General features: G+C 34.7%; 5 protein-coding genes across 8 annotated transcripts; 2 read left to right on the top strand and 3 right to left on the bottom strand.

Annotated features, from left to right (window-relative positions):
* Positions 1–1,253: 1,253 nt before the first annotated feature.
* Positions 1,254–9,044, bottom strand: LOC103866380. Of its 2 annotated transcripts, none has more exons than XR_001958627.2 (2): positions 6,196–9,044; positions 1,254–5,873 (listed from the first exon to the last, which is right to left on the bottom strand). XR_001958627.2 is itself a non-coding variant. In XM_009144288.3 (2 exons), exons 1-2 carry the CDS (start codon positions 6,352–6,354, stop codon positions 5,482–5,484), a joined length of 774 nt encoding a protein of 257 aa, XP_009142536.1. In that variant the 5' UTR covers positions 6,355–9,044; the 3' UTR covers positions 1,254–5,481. The 2 variants fall into 2 exon arrangements, 1 of the variants encoding a protein (XP_009142536.1); XM_009144288.3 differs by having other exon boundaries at positions 5,973–9,044.
* Positions 9,045–9,061: 17 nt separating this feature from the next.
* On the top strand, positions 9,062–15,303 carry LOC103866381 (histidine kinase CKI1). 2 transcript variants are annotated; one of them, XM_033292571.1, is made up of 7 exons: positions 9,062–10,132; positions 10,874–10,935; positions 11,515–11,745; positions 11,848–12,432; positions 12,508–12,874; positions 13,025–14,790; positions 14,858–15,303. In XM_033292571.1, the coding sequence occupies exons 2-7, from the start codon at positions 10,879–10,881 to the stop codon at positions 15,086–15,088; spliced, it is 3,237 nt and encodes a 1,078-aa protein (XP_033148462.1). In that variant the 5' UTR covers positions 9,062–10,132; positions 10,874–10,878; the 3' UTR covers positions 15,089–15,303. The 2 variants fall into 2 exon arrangements, with proteins under 2 accessions (XP_033148462.1, XP_009142537.1); XM_009144289.3 differs by having other exon boundaries at positions 9,062–10,935.
* Positions 15,304–15,327: 24 nt separating this feature from the next.
* On the bottom strand, positions 15,328–16,829 carry LOC103866382 (ribosomal RNA small subunit methyltransferase). The gene is made up of 2 exons (XM_009144290.3): positions 16,418–16,829; positions 15,328–16,211 (listed from the first exon to the last, which is right to left on the bottom strand). The coding sequence occupies exons 1-2, from the start codon at positions 16,721–16,723 to the stop codon at positions 15,480–15,482; spliced, it is 1,038 nt and encodes a 345-aa protein (XP_009142538.1). The 5' UTR covers positions 16,724–16,829; the 3' UTR covers positions 15,328–15,479.
* A 1,372-nt stretch (positions 16,830–18,201) lies between these two features.
* LOC103866383 (calvin cycle protein CP12-1, chloroplastic) lies at positions 18,202–18,840 on the bottom strand. The gene has a single exon (XM_009144291.3). The coding sequence runs from the start codon at positions 18,727–18,729 to the stop codon at positions 18,346–18,348; it is 384 nt and encodes a 127-aa protein (XP_009142539.1). The 5' UTR covers positions 18,730–18,840; the 3' UTR covers positions 18,202–18,345.
* Positions 18,841–19,033: 193 nt separating this feature from the next.
* Positions 19,034–23,441, top strand: LOC103866385 (probable glutamyl endopeptidase, chloroplastic). 2 transcript variants are annotated; one of them, XM_009144293.3, is made up of 11 exons: positions 19,104–19,371; positions 19,595–20,576; positions 20,676–20,804; positions 20,905–21,204; positions 21,332–21,790; positions 21,927–21,992; positions 22,192–22,252; positions 22,352–22,501; positions 22,602–22,739; positions 22,833–23,116; positions 23,227–23,441. In XM_009144293.3, coding segments are annotated over exons 1-11 (2,838 nt in total). In that variant the 3' UTR covers positions 23,228–23,441. The 2 variants fall into 2 exon arrangements, with proteins under 2 accessions (XP_009142540.1, XP_009142541.1); XM_009144292.3 differs by lacking the exon at positions 23,227–23,441 and having other exon boundaries at positions 19,034–19,371; positions 22,833–23,120.
* Positions 23,442–23,451: the final 10 nt, after the last annotated feature.

Raw genomic sequence — 23,451 nt, forward strand, 5'->3', positions numbered from 1 at the left:
TGAATTTTTCAAAACGTCTATAAATTATTAGAAATTTGAAGATCCCCACTCTGAAAATTTTGTGATCAATAGATTATTTTTTTTGTCATAATAAGTTTCAAATGATCATAAAATTGTATTAATATGAACTTTTATTTAATATTATAAGAAGATACACATTATTTTAAAACCATATGAGTAAAAAATATCATTTAATAATAAAACATATATATTTATATATATATATATAGATTATACTATATACCATAAGATTACATAAATATTTTAATATTTAAACTTTCAATGAATTTTCAAAAACATTTATAAATTATAAACTTATTAACGATTTCACATTGAAAATTTTGTTATCGATGATTTAAATATTCAGTTATAAAATGATATGAATGATCATAAAACTGTATGATTATAAATTCTCATTTAATAAATGACTATATAAAATATACTATTCTTAGAAAAATAGGTTGGTCCATCTTGACTTACATTATATTTTTATTAAACTAACTATCGAATTGATAAATAATCTACCAAATTTTTTTTTGCACTTTCCTTTATTAGAAGCTACGAAATTACCTAATATGATTAACGTATATATGAAAATTAATTATTATGAATAATAAATATTTGATAACAATTTTGGTATCTTAGTTTTTTTTTAAAAAAATTTTATATTATTGAAAGATATTAAAAAATCACATTAAATATATAATAAAAACATTTATATTTTTTCTTATATATTATTAGAAATTTGAATATTCCCACTCTGAAAATTTTGTGATCAATAGATTATTTTTTTGTTATAATAAGTTACAAATAATCATAAAATATAACGCATATGAATTTTTATTTAATAAATATTCAAACTAAAATATATATATATATATATATATATATATATATATATATATATAAACACTAATGATTTAAAGCAACAAGATTGGCTGATCAATTTAGTCGTCCAGTTGAAATCTTTCAAAAGTATGTGAAAGACTAAAGTCAAAGTAAATATGAATTTAGAATAGTAGTTATATTTTACTAACCAAATACCGAAAAAAACCGAACCGAACCGAAACCAACCCGATATCCGGATTGAACACCCGTAATCCAAATGAAGCCAAACTATTGTTTCATTCTCCAAAATATAATAAAAATAATAACTTAATCCCGCGCAAGGCGCGGGTCTTATCCTAGTTAGGTTACTAATTCAAAGTGTTTTACTAGTTGATTTTTAAAAAACATTTGTCTTAGACGTACTGTTATATGTTATTTTGTCCCAAAATAAAATATATAATTTATAGTATGATTTATTTTCATAATTCTTGTTCGATATAAATAGTCGCTAACATTCTATGATTGTTGATTTTCTCTTTAACTCTTTATCTTTACGTATCAATGTAAGTGGTGTTTAAAAAATTTTATTTTGTTTCATAATAAATTACGTTTTCATTATTTTAGATAAAATCTAATGTCATTTAAAATTTGTGACCAATTACAAAAGACTTTATTTTTTATTGGTTGAACTAATTTTATTTAATGCTAATTTTGTCTAACTAATATAAATTACATAAAAATTTGTACTTTTTAAATTTTTGTGCAAAAAATTTTAACGCCGCTTAAAACGATATATATACTGCTGTAACATTGGACGAACGAAACTATTGCATTTCTTTTAGAACTCATAACGATTATTGTCATTATCATTTATTCAACTCGCTCTGTTTTGTTATTTAGAAAAATAAAAAATGAGCATGTAATGTTGATAATGGGACGTTTAAGTCTTGACCATGTGAATATTTGCGTACATATAGTGGCACGTTATAATGCTTAGATAGTGGATACATGATAGTTTGCATGTTATATAGTTCAATGATATACTGATATATGAATATATAACACATTGGATTTCATAAACATTAATAAACAATGGACACCCTCTGACCCTCATTCTAATTCATGATCTATCGATTGGGTAGGTGTCTCAAGCGTTTACTTGAGTTAAATTAATACCCGGACTAAGATTATAGTTTCTGTAAACCAACATGCCCTACTTGGACGATAGACGTTTGTACACATGTTACGGGTGCTCAAACAAGATAAATAGTTTAAACGGTATGATTTACGTACTAATTAATTATATAAAAAGTAATCAAAAGCCAAGCTAAATTTTGATTTTGTGAAAATGGTTTTTGTTTATCTGCAAAATAAAATTCTAAAACCGAATCTAAGTTGTTAACCCTCATGCGCTTGTTAGGTTTTGGAATTGTGGTTAGTTCAAGAAGAGTACGATCTAAAATTTAAACCGTAAAAAAAACTGAACTAGCTCGTTAAATAACTTAATGGGCACATGAAAGCATGTGAAAACGGTAATTAAAATCGATTACTAGAGAGGTAAGTGGTAAACTTAGAAACTAACATTATGATTTGTGTTAACGAAAAAGGTTCTTAATTATTTTGCAAGCTGTAAGGAGCAAGACAAGAATCGTGCTTTCCTATTTTTAATCAACTATTCACAAACTTTATATTTACTTTTATACCTTTTTATTTATGTCGAGATAATTAAACTTGATACTAGTAAAAAGTATGTCGATTTATTCTAAGCTTAAAAAAGAATTACGTACTCTGCGTGCAAATATGATACGGACCTCACTCAAAAATGGCTGTTCTTGTGTTTTAACTTTTATATGGCTCTGTTTAATTAGTCAATTTTTTTTTTTGACAATTATTCATAAAAGTCAAATCAAATAATTAAATACATTGCCATATCAGAATTGTCCAGTTAATAACTTAATATGGCGGTACGTGTCATTTTCATGTTATAGGTTAACCAATGAACTGGAGGAGTGGTACTTGTACAGATCAGCGTTGTGCATAGCCACACATCATTATTACCTATTTGGCAGAACAAACTCTCTTAATTTGTATATTTACCTAAATCATCATTCATCATCGTGATTTTTAAACCGCTGGTTTTTTGTTATTTGAATCCGAATAAAGCACACATTACCAGCAACCATCTGTGTTAATTATACAAGACTTGTGCTTCCACGTATATATACCATCTTGAACTCTATATTAATCTTTAGAGATTCAATATAACCTGTAATCGTCTTATGACATTTTTGTTTACTGTATTTTTGAAGAACGAATATATGACATATGATTGTGTCTGGATTCAAACATACTGGTCGTTAAAATCTTATAATTAACGAAGAAGTTCAAAAAAAAATATTGAGAAATTAGGTGAAAGCGGGAGCAGTAGAATTTAGTCTGATTGGAGCTGTGGCCATCGCAATAATTGCGGAAGATTCCATTAGAGTCTGACTTAATTTAAGTGGTGCGAATTATGTTCTGCAAGAAAATAAGATTGGGTCCATACACACACACATATATAAATCGTTATATGTCGCCAGTGTTTTTAATATATTCTAAGAAAATAAAGGGAACTAAATAAGTTATGTGCATATATAAATTTATTATTAAACTACAACCCGGAATTTGATAACTTTATTACGAGCATATATAAACTAAAACAAAAACACATTCTACTTTATAATTATAAAATATTATAAAATGGTGTATTTTTCTTTAAAATTCCTGAAATTGAGATCCTACTTTTATAATACTAGTTACAAACTTACAATACAATGGGTTACAATAGTTTTTTCCTTACTTAAATATTGGTCAATCTTTCACAAGTGTCATAAAAAGAAATTATCATTACAAAATGGTTGTATAAGAATGTTGAAAAAACCAAGTTATTATACACATATACTTGAAGGGCTTGAGGAACATTGAACAAGAAGATGGCAAAAACAAAAAGACAGGCTCATCATAAAGAAATAAATGCAGAAGTGGAAAAACACATGTTGTGGCTCCTTTTCCTTTGAATTATATCAAATAAGTTTGTTTCTAATAGAAAAACTTGACAAAAAAATCAAATAAGTATATTAAACGATTATAGACAAATGCATATTATTCCATTCATACGATTAAGGGAGCGCTTGGGAACTCTATTTTCCCGATAAGAATATCACTAATACAACCGCCTCTTGTCTCTGTCATCCGAGATTAATCGGGTCTTTACGGTCTGGATGACCTCGGGTCATCATAAAAAAACATATCAATAATATAATCTAACAACAAGAAAATAAAATGATTACTTGATTATTTTACAGGAACGACTTCCTCCCGTATTTATTTTCACCTGTATACAAATTAATACATTATATATATATATATATATATATATATATATATATATATATATATATAAATTGTGAGTTAAGTATATATAATCACTTTGAGACACAAAAGGATGAACATATAATTAATTAGGGTATTCATACGTATATATGTCAGGCCCTGTCATGGATCGAGACGTTAGGTTTAAAGTTAGTGGTCACAGATTTTGCCAGAATGGTTCGAGTAAAATTTAAAGCACTGGAATCTATCTGTTATTATAATGACATCAGGAATATATTTTAATAGACTAGTACTCTAATTTTATTTTATCATTGTATAGAGTTGTAAAAGGTTTAAATTCAAGATATATAAAATGAGGTTTGATTAAACGTAATTAACGGTCCCCATTCTCTAAACATGTTCGTATCCGAGGAGGCACACACTATTAATGACGCATAGCCGCATATACATAAAGCATTAAAATGATTAAAACCTCCACATAGTGATAAGATATGCGCATATATTATCACAAAACTAAAAAAAACTTACAGTTTGTTAAAATTTACTTATTATCATTACGGCTATTCGATCTTACTGATTCGTAAACAACAGACCTTGCCAATAAAACAAGTGAGAAATCAAATCAGAAAGAAGATAAATCAATTTGATTTCAATTTCTTTCATGTGCATCCTTGTGAAAGTCTAGCCAAACAAGTAAATGTGCTTATCTCTAATCTTTGAGGGGTACTTGTCTGAGTTGTCTCTAATTTGAGCAGGGTTCAGTAGCTTCTTCTACTCTTGTGGTAATAGCCATCTCTAATGTGAGCTTTGTTGTAAGCTTTTTTTTTGGTCAAACACGTTCATAATTCATATAAATATATTTAAGACCAAATACCAAAAAAAAACAGCTGCTAAAACCCAAAATCATAAAAATATATTTTGAATATATACTCTCAAATTTTCATAATACTATTTCATCTTTCACTATATATATGCATATGTTTGATCCTCGCATAATTCATATAAGAAATGTACATATGTTTCTTAAAAAAGATTGCCATAGACTAAAATATCTTTGGAGATATTTGTACGAAATTCTAACGAAACATTTCATAAATTATTTACAAAAAAACATTTCATAAATTAAATATCCAATGATCTCATACATACTTATAAACAAAATACACATATATTATATATATCATGTATGGTGCTACCATCATTCATTGCATGGTTCCAAACGACTCATATAGTCTTTTTTTTTTATCAAAAGCATAACTTAGATTAAGAGTAGCACGGAGGCTAAATTGTTGCAGTTACAGAAGAGTGAAGAGAGTACAAAGCTGACTTCGCAAGAGAGTCAGCTACAACATTTGTTAAACGCGGAATGAAATGAAAAGAGATAGATTGAAAAGTTTGCGCCATGATAAAGATATCATGAAGAACACCTTTCAAGGCAACATCCTGTGTTTGAGACTTCAGCAACGAGATGAGCACCTTAGAGTCAGAGAAGACATTTAAACTACTGACATGGGAGGAGGTAGCTGCCATAAATGCAGCCTTAACCGCCAAAGCCTCAGCCACTAGAGCCGAGGAAACAAAGCGACGGTGTGATGAAAAACAATCGGTGTGAACCTTCTCAGCATCCTGGAGATACCAACCAAGGCCACAGTTTCCAGTTGAAGGGTTCCAAGCTGCATCCGAGTAAACAGACCAAGTATAAGAGTTAGTAACAGGAACATTAACATTAACAGCAGGAACCACATGGTGTGGTAATGAGATTTTTTCGATACAGGTTTGGGCTGCCTTCCAAGCTCGGGCGTCTTGGATTGCTTTCAATACCGAGTTCTCTTCCGAGAACTGTTTGTTCTCAAACAAGAGTTTATTCCTATTGGTCCATAGGACCCATAGGACCCAAGGGTACAAAGGTATATCTCCTAGTCCCAGTGGTGGAAGAGAGATCATCTTCCGGCAACATTGAAGCAGCGCTGAGACAGAGTTAATGACACTAGTTACCGGTTTATGCAGGCATGGTACAAGATCCCAAACTTTCTCGGCGAAAGGGCATTGGAGGAGAACATGTAGTTCCGTTTCTCGAGCTCCACATCTTTGACAGACAGGTGAGACAGAGAGGCCTCTACTCTCCAGCAAGGATCCAACCGGCGTACAGTTCATTATCTATTATTATACTGTATATAATTTGGTTGCTGCAAACGGAATCATATCCCAAGACATGGGTTTTAGATAGAACAAAATAAGTGTCCGAATGAATACTATTTTAAACCAAACATAGTTTAAATATCATAATCGCAAATGCAAACGCCATTATTTTGTAATTTACTACTACTAAAAAACAAATGATGTTTACGTTGGGCAACCAAGAATTTAGTTACGCCCAAATTCACACAATTTAGACCTCTTAGTATTTTGATTTTTTTTAAAGTTATTTTCCTACTCTTTTTTTCCTTATATCTGCTCGAACTGAACTAATTATCAAAAAAGGAGTCAGAGAGACCTCTGAGGAAAGGCACGTGTTCTCGGATTAGGTTTCACGTGGGAATGAGTTATCCCATGTGCCATTCCACAAAAAAACCCTGTTTTTTTCACAATCTAGTATTATTAAATTTTCGATTTCTTCTTTTCTCTCTGTTATTAAAGCTTTTTTTGATCTATACGTTAAGCTATATATGCTTTGTTTTATTCGTTTATTTTGAAACAAATAGTTGCTTATGAAAACGAGGTTGTTTAGATTTGATTTACAATATTATAAAAAATACATTCTGACATTGACGTTGAAGGATTCTATTAAAACGAAGACCAAGCTTCTGAAACAATTACATATCATTCTAACAATTAGTTATTTAATTTGTTTTGACATCATTACTTAAAGTTTTGGTTTCTTTACTTAGAGAGTAGAATATATCATTACATAGAGATAGTTTCAAGAAAGAAAGAAAATAGTAGAAGAAGGCATCAAAAAAGGGTCCGGCACCAGCTTGGCAATGCTTAGCTAAAAAGTTGTAAATAATGCAATAAGAACTTAACGGAAATAAATAAAAATAAATATGTAAGGAAAATAGATCGGAATATCGAAAATGATATATTTTGTAGTTATGGAGACAAGAATCGATCCAAAGGTGTACTCTGGACTTGAAAGCAAAGATAAAAAAGCGAATGACAATAATTGGGAAAACATGTGAACAAAAGTCTTGAATTCACAGATTTTGATGATATAGTTTCATGGGTTTTTCTCTCATCACAGGACAGAATCTTATCTTAATAGTAGCAGCCGCTAATATGCACTGTGTTTGGCGGTTACGATTAGCGTTCAGGAATTAGACTTTGAAATGTGTTTTATTGAGAGTGGGACACTTAAAGCATAAGGATCATACAACAATGGAGACTCACATGTATATCACATAAGTGGATGGTCCTCATTGCGCTCTACGTAGGACATAGATTTGTGAGTATGTCAAAACATATTTCACATGGTACACTCATACATTAGCCCCACTTTGTAGTGTCTAGATAAAAGATTGGGACTAAATATTTTTAGCTCGAATATGGCCTCTTAGATGCAAAGTGGCTGTGTAAGCAGATTGTGGATACAATTTACTCTGTAACTAAATCTTCATTTTCAGTAATGACATTTACAATTTAGCAAAAAAAAAAAAAAGGATCAGCCTTGGTGTCAGGGTCGGACGTACACTCATATTTCTTTGATGTAGTGTTGTTTGTAAATTCTCCTCATAACACGTAGACGCGAGTTCAATTTTCCCTCCATCTTTTTTCTTTGTTTGTTTTTTGATAATCACAATAATTAAAAGAGTTGATCGTAGACTGTGATCACCTTTTCAAACAACTTTGATTTCCTTATATGTCTATGTATATTATAATAATTGAAGAAGTATATAAACTACCTAAATTAAATAACAGTTAATTTTTTTTTTTTAACAACCACAGTTAATTATTTTCTTATCCTTAGCAGTTAACGTTTTTTCTCTTAACTTTTCATCATTTTTGTTTCTTCTCTGCCGATTGATTATCATGATAAAAGTATTTCATCTGTTAATCTTGTTTTTCTGGAATAAGCGCCTCTCCCAAACTCCATGTAAGTTTTCCTCTCCTTTATTTCTCTGTTTTTTTGTAAGTTTTTATATTTTTCATTAGAAATTTCTAAAAAAATTGCAAACTGATAGATGTTATAAAAATTGTTTGAATTTCAGAAATAATTTTTAAAAGTTCTTAATAAAGTAAAATCAGTCTAAGTTTTACTTGCAAAAAAAAAATTGCAAACTTGACAAAACCTTGTAAACGGATAGTATTAACAAAATTTGATCAAAAGCCGAGCCATACGAAGCAAAAAAAAAGTAAAAATAGTTAAAATTAAGTGCATTATTTTAAGATAAATTTGGCCTAAATGGAATTCCAAACAGTAAAATAGTTGGCTTATGTAAAATAAATTTTAAACCCGATTAAATTTGACCTATAATACTATTTATCTTCGAGGTAAATATTCTATTAACTCTAATTTCACACATTGACGTCATTATCACTGTTTTTGAGTTTGATCAGCTTATATGTGTATACACACACACACACACATATATATATATATAATATGTTTTAAGATAAAATATGATTAATTCAATAAATAGTTTATCATTTTAATTTCAGTTTTGAGAACATTCTCATCGTCTTAGTTATGCTATTTCACTATTCTTATGCTTAATTATCTTTATTTCATATAGTATATCAATATAATCTATCTTATCAAAATTTTTTAAAATACTGAATAATTTTAATATGTTTAATAATAATTCTAAAACATCATAATTTTATATTTTTAAATAGATAAAATAAATAGAAATGGAAACAACTTTTTCTTTTGTATACAGAAATAAATTTTATTAATGTTCTATCATCTTGTTTGTCTTTAGTAATTGATAAATTATCTGTCTTATTTAAACTTTTAAAAAGATCTTTAATTTTTCATATTATCATTTATGACTAATTCAAAATGAATGAAGAATGATGATTTTAAACACGGCTTTTACTTCAAGGTTCTTACTTTCAATTAATTTATAAATGTTAGTATAATTATTCTAGATAAAGTGAATTAATTTAATAAATATTGAATTTTGTCATTTTATTTTAGGTTTTGAAAAAATCTCATCCTATTAGTTATACTATTTCATTATTTTTCAATTTAATTATATTTATTTCATATAATATATCAATATAATCAATTTTATCAAACATTTTTAAAAAATTGAATAATTTTTAATATGTTTAATAGTATTTTACAACATCATAATTGCTATGTAATTTATTTCTATTTTTAAATAGTTATAAGTAAATAAAAATGGATACCAATTTTTTTTATTTTGTACTGACATAAATTTTATTGATACTATATCATCTTGTTCGTCTTTAATAATTGATAGATATTCGTTCTTATTCAAAATTTTCTAAAAGATCATAAATTTAGACTAAATTTTGATATTATAATTTATAACTAGTCCAAAATAAAAAAACTAATAATAGTATATAAGTAATTGTATTGGACACATATTGATTTTTACAAATAATATTTTTAATATAAAATATTTTATGCACCATAAATTATGATAAATTAAACTAAAAACATGATTACTATAAATATTTAACTTTAAATGTTTTAGAATTATTTTATAAAAATGATTTCAATTATTCTTATTCCAAAACTTTGTTATTTACTAGATGTGATGTCAAACCTAAAAGAAAATTTTCGGCTTCCATAAATCAAAGTCAGCCTCCTTGATTTTACTACATATATATATGTTCATCCTAACACTGTAACACATACATGTATAAACAATTGCATATGCATCAAACTCTATACATAAGGATATCATAAAGAATGTCAGCACTTTTATCTTCTATTCGCAATTCACATTGCATTTTCACAAAGGTTATATGGTTTTATTAGCCACAAAGATACCCATTTTCTTGTTATCTAAGGTTTAAATCAATGATTTTTGTGTGAAATGATTTACATGTAATTTAATTGCATGAGATATATTGTTAAAACTTAAATCCTAGTGGCTAATGCCTGAGATTGCTTTCTCAAATCAGATATGCTTTTATATATTATTATGATTTGTTTGTGCTAACCTTCCTTTTATCCCTTTGCAATAGATACCATATATTCATACATATTCGTGATATTGTGTTATCGTACTTGAATTTCATAAGATTTTAATTTATTTGGTGGAGATCTACATAATCTACAGTATTTTATATTTCTTTGTTGTCAAATATGGTAATCGACAGATACTTTTTGAAAAAATATCAAGGATCAAACTGTTTAAGAGTTTAATCCAATAATCCATTACAGAAGAAAAGATCAAGTGAAATCCTCTTTTTAGATACAAAGATTAGTAGCTACTAGAAGGAGACATTGAAAGAGATTAGCAGTTTTCTAGGGTTTTTAGAACTGAGTACTTTAACGTCTTTGTAACACGGTTAAGAGTGGTACTTTATTGGCAATAATACTTAATGAGAAAGTTATATATTGTTTTTGCCAAAATTTTGTAAGAAAATATATATAGAAAAGGATCTTGAGAATCAAAGTAACGAAAAGATAAAGAGATACACTTATTAATTAGTTTGATTTTTCTTGTTTTTGTTTTGTGGATCTTCAAATCTACAGAAGTGATGGTGAAAGTTACAAAGTTTGTTTCTTCTCGTCCATTAGTCAGCCTCATCCTCCTGGTAATTTTTCTGCATCTTCAAATTATTTTTATCATAAAATTTTGGTTACTTAGTAGTGTTTTGAGTTCATACGATTATTTGTGTTTTTCCTTTTGGTTCTTAATCTTTGATTAGCAAAAATGATAATCTATGTTTTGCTTTTGCCGTGCTTTTAGGGTTTTCACGAATTAATATGTTGTTGATTGTTTCGTTTGTTATTTTTTTAGCGTCTTTAGGGTTTTAGGATGTACCTTTTCTTTTGTTCTCAGTGAGCGTTTGATCAGACATGGTTTATAACTCTGATTTCTTCAACTTTGTTTGCTTTCATCCCTTCATTATTTGACAGACTTTTAATGTGTTTTACAAGCCGAACTCAATAATGATATATATATATATATATATAACTGAGCGTGTTGATGAAATCAAAGAAGTTTCTGATTGTATATTATCCATTCCGCACAGAAATATCATATATAAACATTATATAAGAACTGCATGTTAACCTATTAAAATTATCTAAATGTTGTATTGTTATGTGTATGCATATATCATATTTTTTTTGTGAATAAAGGTTGTTCACTAACAAAGAACAAATTCTAGGTTGTTTTCGGAACCATACCGATTGTGATATGGTGCATAGCAACGAAGAACATAAGAAACAACGTTGATTCACTCACTGAAGATCGTCGGTCAAGTCTAGTTTCTGAAATCGAAAACATCGGAAGATTCATTTATCCAAAGACGAACTCATCTACAATAAGTTTAGCAGGAGTGATAGACTCTTTTATCACCAACAACAACAATATACATTTCACGGAGATTCAAACACAGGTTGTTCATTTTGGCTACTACTGTTTATAACTACATAGTTATTACATATAAACTTCATTAATATACATAACTGTTAATTGTTGTTGATATTGTATTTTTCAGATCGCACCAGTGTTGTTTCATGCTTACTCAATGATCCCTGAAGTCTCACAAGTGTCATACATGAGTACAGACGGTCTCTTGTTTTCTTACATCACGGGAATAAACACAAGCTTCGCGGTTTTTGCCAATTCAACTGGTGGAGACTACACTTGGTACACTCAAACCATTGATCAGAGAACCGGTCTTCTCAACGGCGATGCAACGAGATCTCAGCCGTTAGATGTGACTAATACAGATTGGTTCCATGCAGCACAGAGAGATCACGTTACCGCCTTTGTGGGAACTGGTTTGGGAGGACAAGATAACGAGAGACTGTTTCAGACAGTGGTTAGCTTGGACAGCAAGAAAGGAGTTGTTTCGTTAGGGTTTCCGGTTAAATCTTTTACCAGTGACTTGAACCGTTTGAATCTTCGCGGCGGAGAGCTTTACATGTGGACTAAGGACGGAACAGTACTTGTTTATGAAAGTTCACTCAATGTTTCTTCCTTCATCCCCAGAGATTGCAGTTCCGGTTGGGTGAAGGAGACCAAAGGATCAAAATTCGAAGCTTACTGCTCAGTTCTTGAAGTGTCTGGCGTCCCTCTGGTAAATGTTTATATCATCTTCTGTGAGATAGATTAATTCATCACTTCTAATGTTCATTTTTCTTCTTTAAATCAGAGTTACACACTCATGTCTCCCAACAAAGGAGAAGGAACAAGCATCAGTAATGCGGCGATGTATATGCTTATTTTCATGGCTATTTATGCCTTCTTCTGGCCTCTAGGGTTTGTTGTGTGTATGGTGAGAGCAGCAAGAAGAGAGATGGATCTACGTTCATCGCTGATAAACCAAATGGAAGCAACACAACAAGCTGAGAGGAAGAGCATGAACAAGAGTCAAGCCTTTGCACAAGCTAGCCATGACATTAGAGGTTCCCTGGCCGGGATCACCGGTCTGATTGATCTCTGCCGTCAAGAAGTTAAACCTGGCTCTGACGTTGATGCTAGTCTTCAGCAAATGAATGTATGCACCAACGATCTCGTTGGTAAGTCTCTTGAATCTTATGCGCATGGTTGGAGGCTATAAACATTTTTTAAAAAAATTAATAAAGCATATTTTTTTCGTAATTTTGGAGATTAAAAAATCTTTAAAAATATTGGAGGCCGAGGCTAATGTTTCATGTTTGTTGAAACAGCTCTGCTTAACTCAGTATTGGACATGAGCAAAATCGAAAGCGGGAAGATGCTTCTAGAGGAAGAAGAGTTCAACCTAGCAAAGCTTCTCGAAGACGTGGTAGACTTCTTCCACCCTATGGCCATGAAGAAAAAGGTCGACGTGGTTTTGGATCTTCACGACGGCTCAATCTTGAAATCCTCCAACGTGAGAGGAGACAGCGGCAAGCTCAAGCAAATCCTGAACAATCTCGTTAGCAATGCGGTCAAGTTCACAGTGGAGGGACACATTTCGATCAGAGCTTGGGCCCAGAAGCCAGGGCCCAAGAGCTCCGTTGTCTTGGCATCAGAACCCAAAGGAAGCGTATCAATGTTTTCAAAGCTCATGTTGTGCATGAGCAAAGACCAGTCTTCATCATCAGTCTATGAGAATGAGATATCGAACTCCATAAGAAACAACGCGAACACTATGGAGTTTGTGTTTGAAGTGGACGATACGGGGAAAGGGATACCTGTGGAGATGCGTAAGTCAGTGTTTGAGAACTACGTTCAGGTGAGAGAAACAGCTCGAGGACAGCAAGGCACTGGACTAGGGTTAGGGATTGTGCAGTCTCTGGTGAGGTTAATGGGAGGAGAGATAAGAATCACTGAGAAAGCTATGGGAGAGAAGGGGACTTGTTTCCAGTTCAATGTTTTGTTGTTGACAGCCTCAGAGACCGACGTGAACGCGAGAGAGGACATTGAATCAGTAGCAGGAGGAGATTACGTGGCATCCACGCCAAACCTCGGCTTGACGATAAACACTTCTTCGGGAGGTAGTATGAACATACGTCACCACCTGAGTCCTAGGTTCAACAACTGTCTCAGCTCCAGTCCAAAGCAGGAGGCTTCACGAGTGGTTCTCCTTTTAAAAGACGAAGAACGGAGAAGAGTCACAGAGAAGAGCATAAAGATACTTGGGATCAAAGTCACTGTAGTTGAAAAATGGGAGCATCTGAGTAACGCCTTGGAGAGACTCTTTGGGTTCTCACCACAGAGCTCCATGGAGTCTAGTTTGAGAAACGAGTTATCAAGCACGAGCTCGAGGGAGTTGCCTTTGATTGGAACGGATGGTGTTGATTCAAGAAGCCAGTTACCTCGGAGGAGAAGCGCTAGCTTCTCTGCGTTCGTTCTTCTTATGATCGACGCAAACGCTGGACCGTTTCTTGAGATGAACGACGTCGTTGAAAAGTTTCGTAGAGGCTTGCACCATGGCGTAGTCTGTAAAGTTGTTTGGCTTAACGAGCCAACAGGCCGGGGAAGCGAGAGAGGGGACGTTTGTTGTCTGAAGCCTTTGCACGGATCTCGTCTTAACCGAGTGCTGAAGATGTTGCCTGAGCTTGGAGGAATCGTTCCAAGAGAATCATCGCTACTGAGACATACTCTTGTTGCGACATCACCAAAGGGTGCTACGAGTTGTGAGATCCAAGAGGTAGAAGAAGAAGAAGAACCGAGCTTAAGGTATAACAAAAAACTAGGCAAGACAATAATGGGACCAAAGCCTGTTGGGAACTCAGAGGAAGAGCGAGTAGCATCCAATGCGAGCTGTGATGGACTCTTGAAAGGGAAAAGAGTTATGGTTGTTGATGACAATCGAATAACATCTTCTGTTGCAACAAGAAAGCTGAAGAAGATGGGAGTGTTAGATGTCAAACAATGCGACAATGGGAAGGAAGCTGTGAGATTAGTCAGTGAAGGACTAACACAAGGAGATGTGCTTCCGTTTGACTACATATTCATGGACTGCCAGGTAATCTAATTTATAAGCCTTTCATAAAATAAAATTGGTAAATGAACATCTTTGTTTGTGTGCACAGATGCCAGTGATGGATGGATATGAAACAACCAGAGAGATTAGGAAAGTGGAGAGAAACTATGGTGTGCATATACCAATTATAGCTGTATCTGGTCATGATCCTGGTTCAACGGAAGCAAAAAATACCATACAAGCTGGAATGGACGCCTTCTTAGAGAAAAACATGAATCAGGACCAACTTGGGAAGATCATCAGAGAAATCGAAAGCAAGAGGACTGTAACTGTTGAGTAGATTTTATAACTAGATAGGTGGACAGGTACTTCTTGCTGACATGTTGTGTTAAGGCTAATACCATTTTTTTTTTTTTTTGGTTTTCAATTCCCATGCGTACAGAAAGGTTAAACAATACAGTAATATGACAATATAATATCTGTTTCTGAAGAATAATGAAGATAATACAGCAGTAAACAGCTTTATATTTAGTTGAATATTATGGTTCAAAAGATGTAGAATATAATAAAGACTTGGTCTAATATAACTTGATCAATTTTTTTCATTTCTTTGTAAACTCAAAGCAAGACTCCATAGTAGTCAATAATAACTCAGAACACTATCAAGGACAAAGATACAGGGTACACTTTCTCCTTTGATGAAAAAACAATAAGAAGGGACAAAAATTTTTTTAAGAGAAGTGAATACCAGACTTGTTGAATAAGGAAAGAAGATACAAAAACTCTTGTTGTGATAGCTTTGAAGACCTCTTCTCCTCGAACCCACCTTCCTTCAACACATTCATAACCTTCTCCTTAAACTCTCCTCCTCCTCCCTGTCCTTCGTCCATCTCCATATCCTCATCATCATCCTCCATCTCGTTGTCATCATCTTCCATTCCCATGCTCTGGTCACCAACATCCATCACAGCAGCCTCTCCAGTCACACCATTCAGCGAAGCTAGCACCGCCTGAAGAGTCTTGAAGTTCTTCTCCAGCATCAAAACAACAGACTTCTGCCTGAAAATCGCTCCCAGAGTCTTGTTCTTCCTAATAAAACAGACCCTCAAGAACCCATCCCACTCCTTCTTGTTCACCTGAGGCTGCGGCTTCCTCGGTTCGATCCTAACGACAGAGGAATCCACCTTCGGAGGCGGTCGGAAGTTGTTTTTCCCGACTTTGAGGAGGTGGGAGACTCTAGCATACAGCTGAGTGTTGACTGAGAGACGGCAGTAGAGATTGTCTCCAGGCTGAGCAACGAGCCTCATCGCGAACTCACGCTGGTACATGATCACAGCGCACCTGAAGCTCGTCGGGTGGAAGAGAAGCTTGAAAGTGAGAGGAGATGATATCTGATAAGGAATGTTAGCCACACATATGTCAAACCGTGGAAGCTCTGTCTTTAGCACATCACCTTGGATCACCTTATTACACAACAAACACAGACAACATTAACTCAAGCATCTCATTGTAATAAACAGACAAGAGCCAATAATGTAAAAGATGATATTGTTAGTTACAGAAGAGTCATTTACAAGTAAGATACTAAACCGGACTAAACCAGACTAAACCAGACTTAAATTACATGTACAGTATAACCAATCTAAACCGGATAATATGTTTGTGTTACCTTCAAGCGGTTAGAATAGGGAGTGCCTTGGAAACGTCGCTGAAGCTCGAGAACCATACGAGAATCGAGTTCGACGGCGATGACTTCTTTACCAGCTTCTAGAAGCTTCTTGGTCAAGTTACCGGTACCTGGACCGATCTCGAGGATCACGTCGGTGCTCTTGATCCCTGCTTTCTGGACGATTGAGTCGACGAGGAGAGGGTTCTTGAGGATATGCTGTCCTTTCGATTTGTGGAAGGAGATTCCTCCTTGGTAATTGTTTGATGGTGCCTTTGGCTTCTCCTTCCTTATCTTTCCTCCCGCCATTGTCAGCTCGATTTTTTTTTCTCAAAGCTTTTTTTCACGCCGCCTCTCGCCTCTTGGTTCAGACAGAGAAAAGACTAGGGTTTTGTCTTAATTTGAGCCCGCGTTTCTATTTAATGTCGTTTCTTATACGTGTTTATATTTTATTTTTATTAGTTTGTTCGTCCCTCAGTTTCATTTGTTTCTAAATTGAGCTCATTACTTTTTTATATGCCGATGAGAAATTCTTGGGTTCACCCCCTAGGGTGAACCTCTAGGTTCACCAACCAATAGTGTTTGAGTATTTGATATTTGATATCTTTTAAAAAAGGAAACACAATTGAATATCCAAATTAAATTATATTTTAAAAATAAAATAATAAAAATACATGAAAATAGTTACAAAAAATAAATAAATAAATATTGTTAAACCTTCAGCAAAATACTAAACCCTATACCCTAAATCCTAAACCCTAAACCCTAAACGTTAAACCTTAAACTTTGGATAAACTCTAAACGTTGAAAAATCTTAAACCCTAAATCATACATTAAAAACTAAATTTTAATAACACTAAACCCTAAATCCTAATCACTAAACCCTAAACCTTGGGTAAACTATGAACCCTTGGAGAAATCACAAACTCTAGGGTTTAATTTTAAATATTTTTGATTTAGAGTTTATGATTTATCCAAGGGTTCAGGGTTTATCCAAGGGTTTAGTGATTAGGGTTTAGTGTTATTAAGATTTAGTTTTTAATGTATGATTTAGGGTTTAAAATTTTCCAATGGTTTACGGTTTATCCAAGATTTAAGATTTATAATTTAGGGTTTAGAGTTTAGGATTTAGGATATAGGATTTAGTATATTGCTAAAGGTTTAATAATATTTATTTATTTATTTTTTGTAACTATTTTTATGTATTTTTATTGTTTTATTTTAAAAATATAATCTTATTTGGAAATTCAATTTTGTTTCCTTTTTTAAAAGATATCAAATATTAAATACTTAAACACTATTGGTTGGTGAATCTAGAGGTTCACACTAGGGGGTGAATCCAAGAATTTCTCTATGCCGATTGATACTATAGGACCATGTTTAAGAGAGACCAATATATTCTGCAGCTCACAAGTGTTATACATTGTCACTAGCATCACCATAAAATTATAAATCATTAGAGAAAAAAATAAAACCATTTGCAATTATTTTTAATGAAAATTTGCAATTTTTTTCTTTCGCAGTAAAACATTTCACGTTTTGGCTTACGGGCCATCACTTGATCTCCAGATTTTATAACGCTAAATGCAATGATATATACAATTTGTTTTGGTACACAATGCACAATATGTTCAAGTTGTATGGAGAGAGCCCAGCATGAATTGATCATGTCAAAACCCAAAAAGATTGGTGAACCATAGATTCCAACTAAACCCATGAAGGCGTGAATAATAAATCATTCAAAGTTAAAATATACTACTTGTTTGTTCTGTAGATCTCTCAGTAAACTCATATTTGAAAACTATGAAACACCTTATGTGTATTCATCATATTCAGTATCACATTACAAGCACCAAACAAACCAAACAGGACGACAACAACAAGAAAGATGTTCAGACAGCACCTAAATTTTCAGACATCAAAAACATGTTTCAATTATCATAAGTACGGCACTCATCAGTCTCAGGATTATCACTGCAGTATTCTTCCAAAGGATCCGATCCACCAGCCTTCTTCTTGTCCCTTGCATGACTCGCCGCTGCACTCAGCTCCTCCACCTCGTCCCACGCTGCCACACACTCTCCGCTCACCGGATCGTCTGCGCAAGTCTCCTTCGCTTCCTGAATACTCTTCTCCACCTTATCCGATATGATCTCTCCTTCCGATGTCGCCTTAACCGACATAACCATCCGTTTCGTCGAACTGAATTTCCACGGGTAGTTCAAACGGACCGGGGCGGATAGACTAGTCACCACCGGTCGAACGAACGCTCTTGGGGTCGCGACGTTGAGACCGGTTGCAGCTATGCTTGTCATCGTTGGAGGATTATGATGGAGGAGAGATCTAACTTTGATGCAAAGAGAAGAAGATAAATACTTTTGTTGCTGTTTAACTCTCTGTGAACACCATCCTCTTATCTCCTAACAACCAAGCATATTACGCCGCGTGTATTTAGATATTTCTACAAAAAATATTCCACCAAAGAGAGCCATAGTCTAGAGAAAAAGAATAATTAGATGGGCCAATGGTAAGGCCCACATTAGCAAGTGACGCTCACTAAGATAGGGTGAACTCGACCGTATCTGAATATTTTCCTGATTGGATCGGATCTTCTTATAACAACAACCGTCGAATAAAATACGAGAGAATATCGCACTTTAAAAAAGCTTAAAAAGTCAGAATAAAAAAGATGATTCGCTTTCACAGAGTTTGTCTTCGTCTCTCTCTCTCGCCTCTCTGCCAGTTCTCTCCGCCGTCTGCTTCCCTCAAGCTTTCCACGCTCCGTTGCGCAAGAGTTCGACGATTCTCCGGAAACTCGCTGACCACTGTCATGACTTCACGTTCTGCTTCTAGGCTTAGCTTCCTCGCATCTGTGTGTCCCGGAGGTGGAGAAGACGGTGGTGGTAGCAGCTCTAATGGCTCAGCTTCAATCTCCGCTACAGCAGCTGAAGATGATGGTAATCACTCACTCAATCTCCGCCGATTTTGTTCGATTCAATCGGTCGATTTGTAGAATTTGGAAATGAAATATTAATTTGGATATTTATTGTATTAGTTTGTTAGTTGTTACTAAAATCGAACTCTCATCTGTAGATGATTGCGTCTTATGTGATATTGTCTAGTCAGATAGATATGTTTATTTACATAAGTTTGTTTTTGTTTGAACTATGAACTATGTAGAATTGGCCTTAGGCACTGGTTATCGCCTTCCTCCACCAGAGATCAGAGACATAGTCGATGCCCCACCAGTCCCCGCACTCTCATTTTCACCTCACAGGGATAAGATCTTGTTTCTCAAGCGAAGAGCTCTCCCTCCGTTAGCAGATTTAGCCAGACCTGAGCTGAAGCTCGCTGGTGTTCGAATCGATGGATATTGCAATACCAGAAGCAGGATGTCTTTCTATACTGGCTTAGGCATCCACCAGCTACTCCCTGATGGTACTTTGAGTCCTGAGAAGGAGATCACTGGCATTCCAGACGGTGGTAAGATTAACTTTGTTACGTGGTCTAACGATGGTAAGCATCTGGCTTTCAGCATCCGGGTCGATGAGGATGGGAATAGTAGTAAGCCTGTTGTGTGGGTTGCTGATGTTGAGACTGGAGAAGCTAGACCGTTGTTTAAGTCGGAAGATATTTATCTGAATGCGATTTTCGAGAGTTTTGTTTGGATTGGTGATTCCACTTTGTTGGTGAGCACAATCCCTTCTTCTCGTGGAGATCCACCAAAGAAGCCTTTAGTCCCGCCTGGTCCCAAAACTCTGTCAAACGAGAAGAGTGATGTTGTCCAAGTTAGAACATTCCAGGATTTGCTTAAGGATGAATACGATGCTGATTTGTTTGACTACTATGCCACATCACAACTGGTACTTGCTTCTTTGGACGGCACAGCGAAGGAAGTTGGGCCGCCTGCAGTGTATACGTCGTTGGACCCTTCGACAGACCATAAGTACTTGTTGGTTTCTTCACTTCACAGGCCATATTCTTTCATTGTAACTTGTGGTCGATTTCCAAAGAAGGTGGAAGTCTGGACAGCTGATGGTAGATTTGTAAGACAGCTTTGTGACTTGCCCCTAGCAGAAGATATCCCCATTGCCTCTAACAGTGTGCGGAAAGGAATGCGTTCAATAAATTGGCGAGCAGACAAGCCGTCAACACTCTACTGGTATGAATATCTGGGATTCAAATTGATTCGCATGTGATACTTGTTCCAAAATGTGCTTTAACAATAATAATTCGTGTACAACTCCTTTGAGATATGTAGGGCTGAGACACAAGACGGAGGTGATGCCAAAGTGGAAGTTTCACCGCGTGATATAGTTTATATGCAGTCTGCGGAACCGCTGGCAGGAGAAGAACCAGAAGTTTTGCACAAGCTTGATCTTCGCTATGGGTAAACACTAAACCGCAGCCGACGTTGTAGATTATAAATGTCATCTCTAACTTCATGGAGGTTTTATAGCTACTAACATTGATCCGATTTATTTGTGCAGAGGAATTTCTTGGTGTGATGATGCATTAGCTCTGGTTTATGAATCATGGTATAAAACACGACGGACAAGGACGTGGGTTATCTCTCCTGGATCTAACGATGTCAGTCCACGCATCTTGTTTGATAGATCATCGGAAGATGTGTACTCAGACCCTGGCTCAACCATGCTTAGGAGAACCGCTTCGGGAACATATGTAATAGCAAAGATAAAGAAGGAAAACGATGAAGGCACTTATGTCTTACTGAACGGAAGTGGGGCTACACCACAAGGGAATGTACCCTTCCTTGACTTGTTTGACATGTAAGCCTTTACTTGTTTGACCTGAAAAGGGCTTCTCTTTCGTGCCTTTTCTCCCTTGGTATTGGTATAATGTGGTAACAAACTGTGGTATGTTAACTGTGGTATGTTTTCTACAAAATTTATCTAGAAACACAGGCAACAAAGAACGGATCTGGGAGAGTGACAAGGAAAAGTATTTTGAAACGGTTGTGGCTTTGATGTCTGATCAGAAGGAAGGGGATTTGAGAATGGAGGAGCTGAAGATTCTGACATCAAAGGAGTCTAAAACCGAGAACACCCAATATTCTCTCCAACTCTGGCCTGACAGGAAAGTGCAACAGATTACAAACTTTCCTCATCCTTATCCACAGTTGGCTTCGTTACAGAAAGAGATGATCAGGTATCAACGAAAAGACGGGGTTCAACTTACTGCGACACTATACCTACCACCAGGCTATGATCCATCAAAAGATGGTCCTCTTCCTTGTCTGTTTTGGTCTTATCCCGGTGAATTCAAGAGCAAAGATGCTGCTAGTCAAGTCCGTGGCTCTCCAAATGAATTTGCAGGCATCGGTTCAACTTCTGCCCTTCTTTGGCTTGCTAGAAGGTATCAAACATTTTCCAACTCTACGCTTGTTTAGCCATGATACTGTTTTTGCTGTTTAAGTGTCATGGAGTCTATTTCGTTGAGCTAATTTATTGAGTGTTAGCTTATACCATGTGGATTCTTCTGCATTGTGCAGGTTCGCTATATTATCCGGACCTACTATACCTATAATTGGTGAAGGTGATGAAGAGGCTAATGATAGGTACTTTTGACAAGCTTGAACTAAACCATGGAAACCATTGTCGTTTTATTGGCAAAATGTCCTGCAAGCATAAGCAGATTAAATTCAATGAAAGCCAGTGACATACTTGAAAAATAGAAGAAAGCCACTTAAATTTTAGATCTAAGATGTGCATGAGTTTGACAGGTTCTAATGTTAACAACTGAAACACCATGTGTAGGTATGTAGAGCAATTGGTTGCAAGTGCAGAGGCTGCTGTAGATGAAGTCGTCAGGCGTGGAGTAAGCATCACCTGATCTAGATTTCATCATCTTACGATTGTATCATAAGTCCTCAAAAGTGTTGAAGCTTAGTATTTTCTTGGTCGTCCATTTTTCAAGGTGGCTCATCCAAGCAAAATTGCTGTTGGGGGACACTCGTATGGAGCTTTTATGACTGCAAATCTCCTTGCTCATGCTCCTCATCTTTTCTCCTGCGGAATAGCTCGATCTGGGGCTTACAATAGAACACTCACGCCATTTGGTTTCCAGGTGCCACCATAGCCATTTTATCTCTCGTCTCATTCTCTGCTTTCGGATCGATATTTACTCATCTCTGGTTAACCTTGTAACTATGCCTGAAAATTTTCAGAACGAGGACCGAACACTGTGGGAAGCTACTAACGTCTATGTCGAGATGAGCCCATTCATGTCTGCTGATAAAATCAAGAAGCCAATCTTGCTCATCCATGGTGAAGAAGACAATAACCCAGGAACTCTAACAATGCAGGTTATAATTAACTTCAATAGAAATCCACACCAATTTTTTTCTGCATTGGTTCTCTCTTTGACTATATTCATTTCATATACTTTGTTATAACAGTCGGACAGATTCTTCAACGCACTGAAAGGACACGGCGCTCTTTGCCGCCTTGTTATTCTTCCTCACGAGAGCCATGGGTACTCAGCACGAGAAAGCATTATGCACGTTCTTTGGGAAACTGACCGCTGGCTTCAAAAATACTGCGTTCCAAACACATCAGATGCAGATTCAAGTCCAGATAAGTCCAAAGAAGGATCAGATTCTGCAGACAAAGTAGCTACTGCCACAGGAGGTGGTAATCCCGAGTTTGAAGATCACTCCAAGCTTAGGAGATCACTTCTCTGGTAAAAAAAAAAAGTCTCACCATTCAAAAACAGAAGATAAAACCATAAGAGTTCTCACGTTTGATTAGCTGATTCAAGTTTGTTGAATTTTCTCGTTATGCTTGTTTCAGAGTTTCTGTCCCCGGTACAAAGGCAGATACAGCATTCTAATGTGCTTGCGGAAACAGAGGAACACATCAGTGGCAAATGCAACACAAAACTTTTTTTATATTTGTTTCGTAAAACATTCTGATTCATATAACAAAGGCCACCGAAAAGGTGTTGAAACACACTCTGTCGAGTGACTTAGTATTTCCATGAATAAAGTTTTTTCTTTTTTTTTTGGGTAAAATCCA

Source organism: Brassica rapa, chromosome A05 (assembly GCF_000309985.2).
Source record: "Brassica rapa cultivar Chiifu-401-42 chromosome A05, CAAS_Brap_v3.01, whole genome shotgun sequence".
Lineage (NCBI taxonomy): Eukaryota > Viridiplantae > Streptophyta > Magnoliopsida > Brassicales > Brassicaceae > Brassica > Brassica rapa.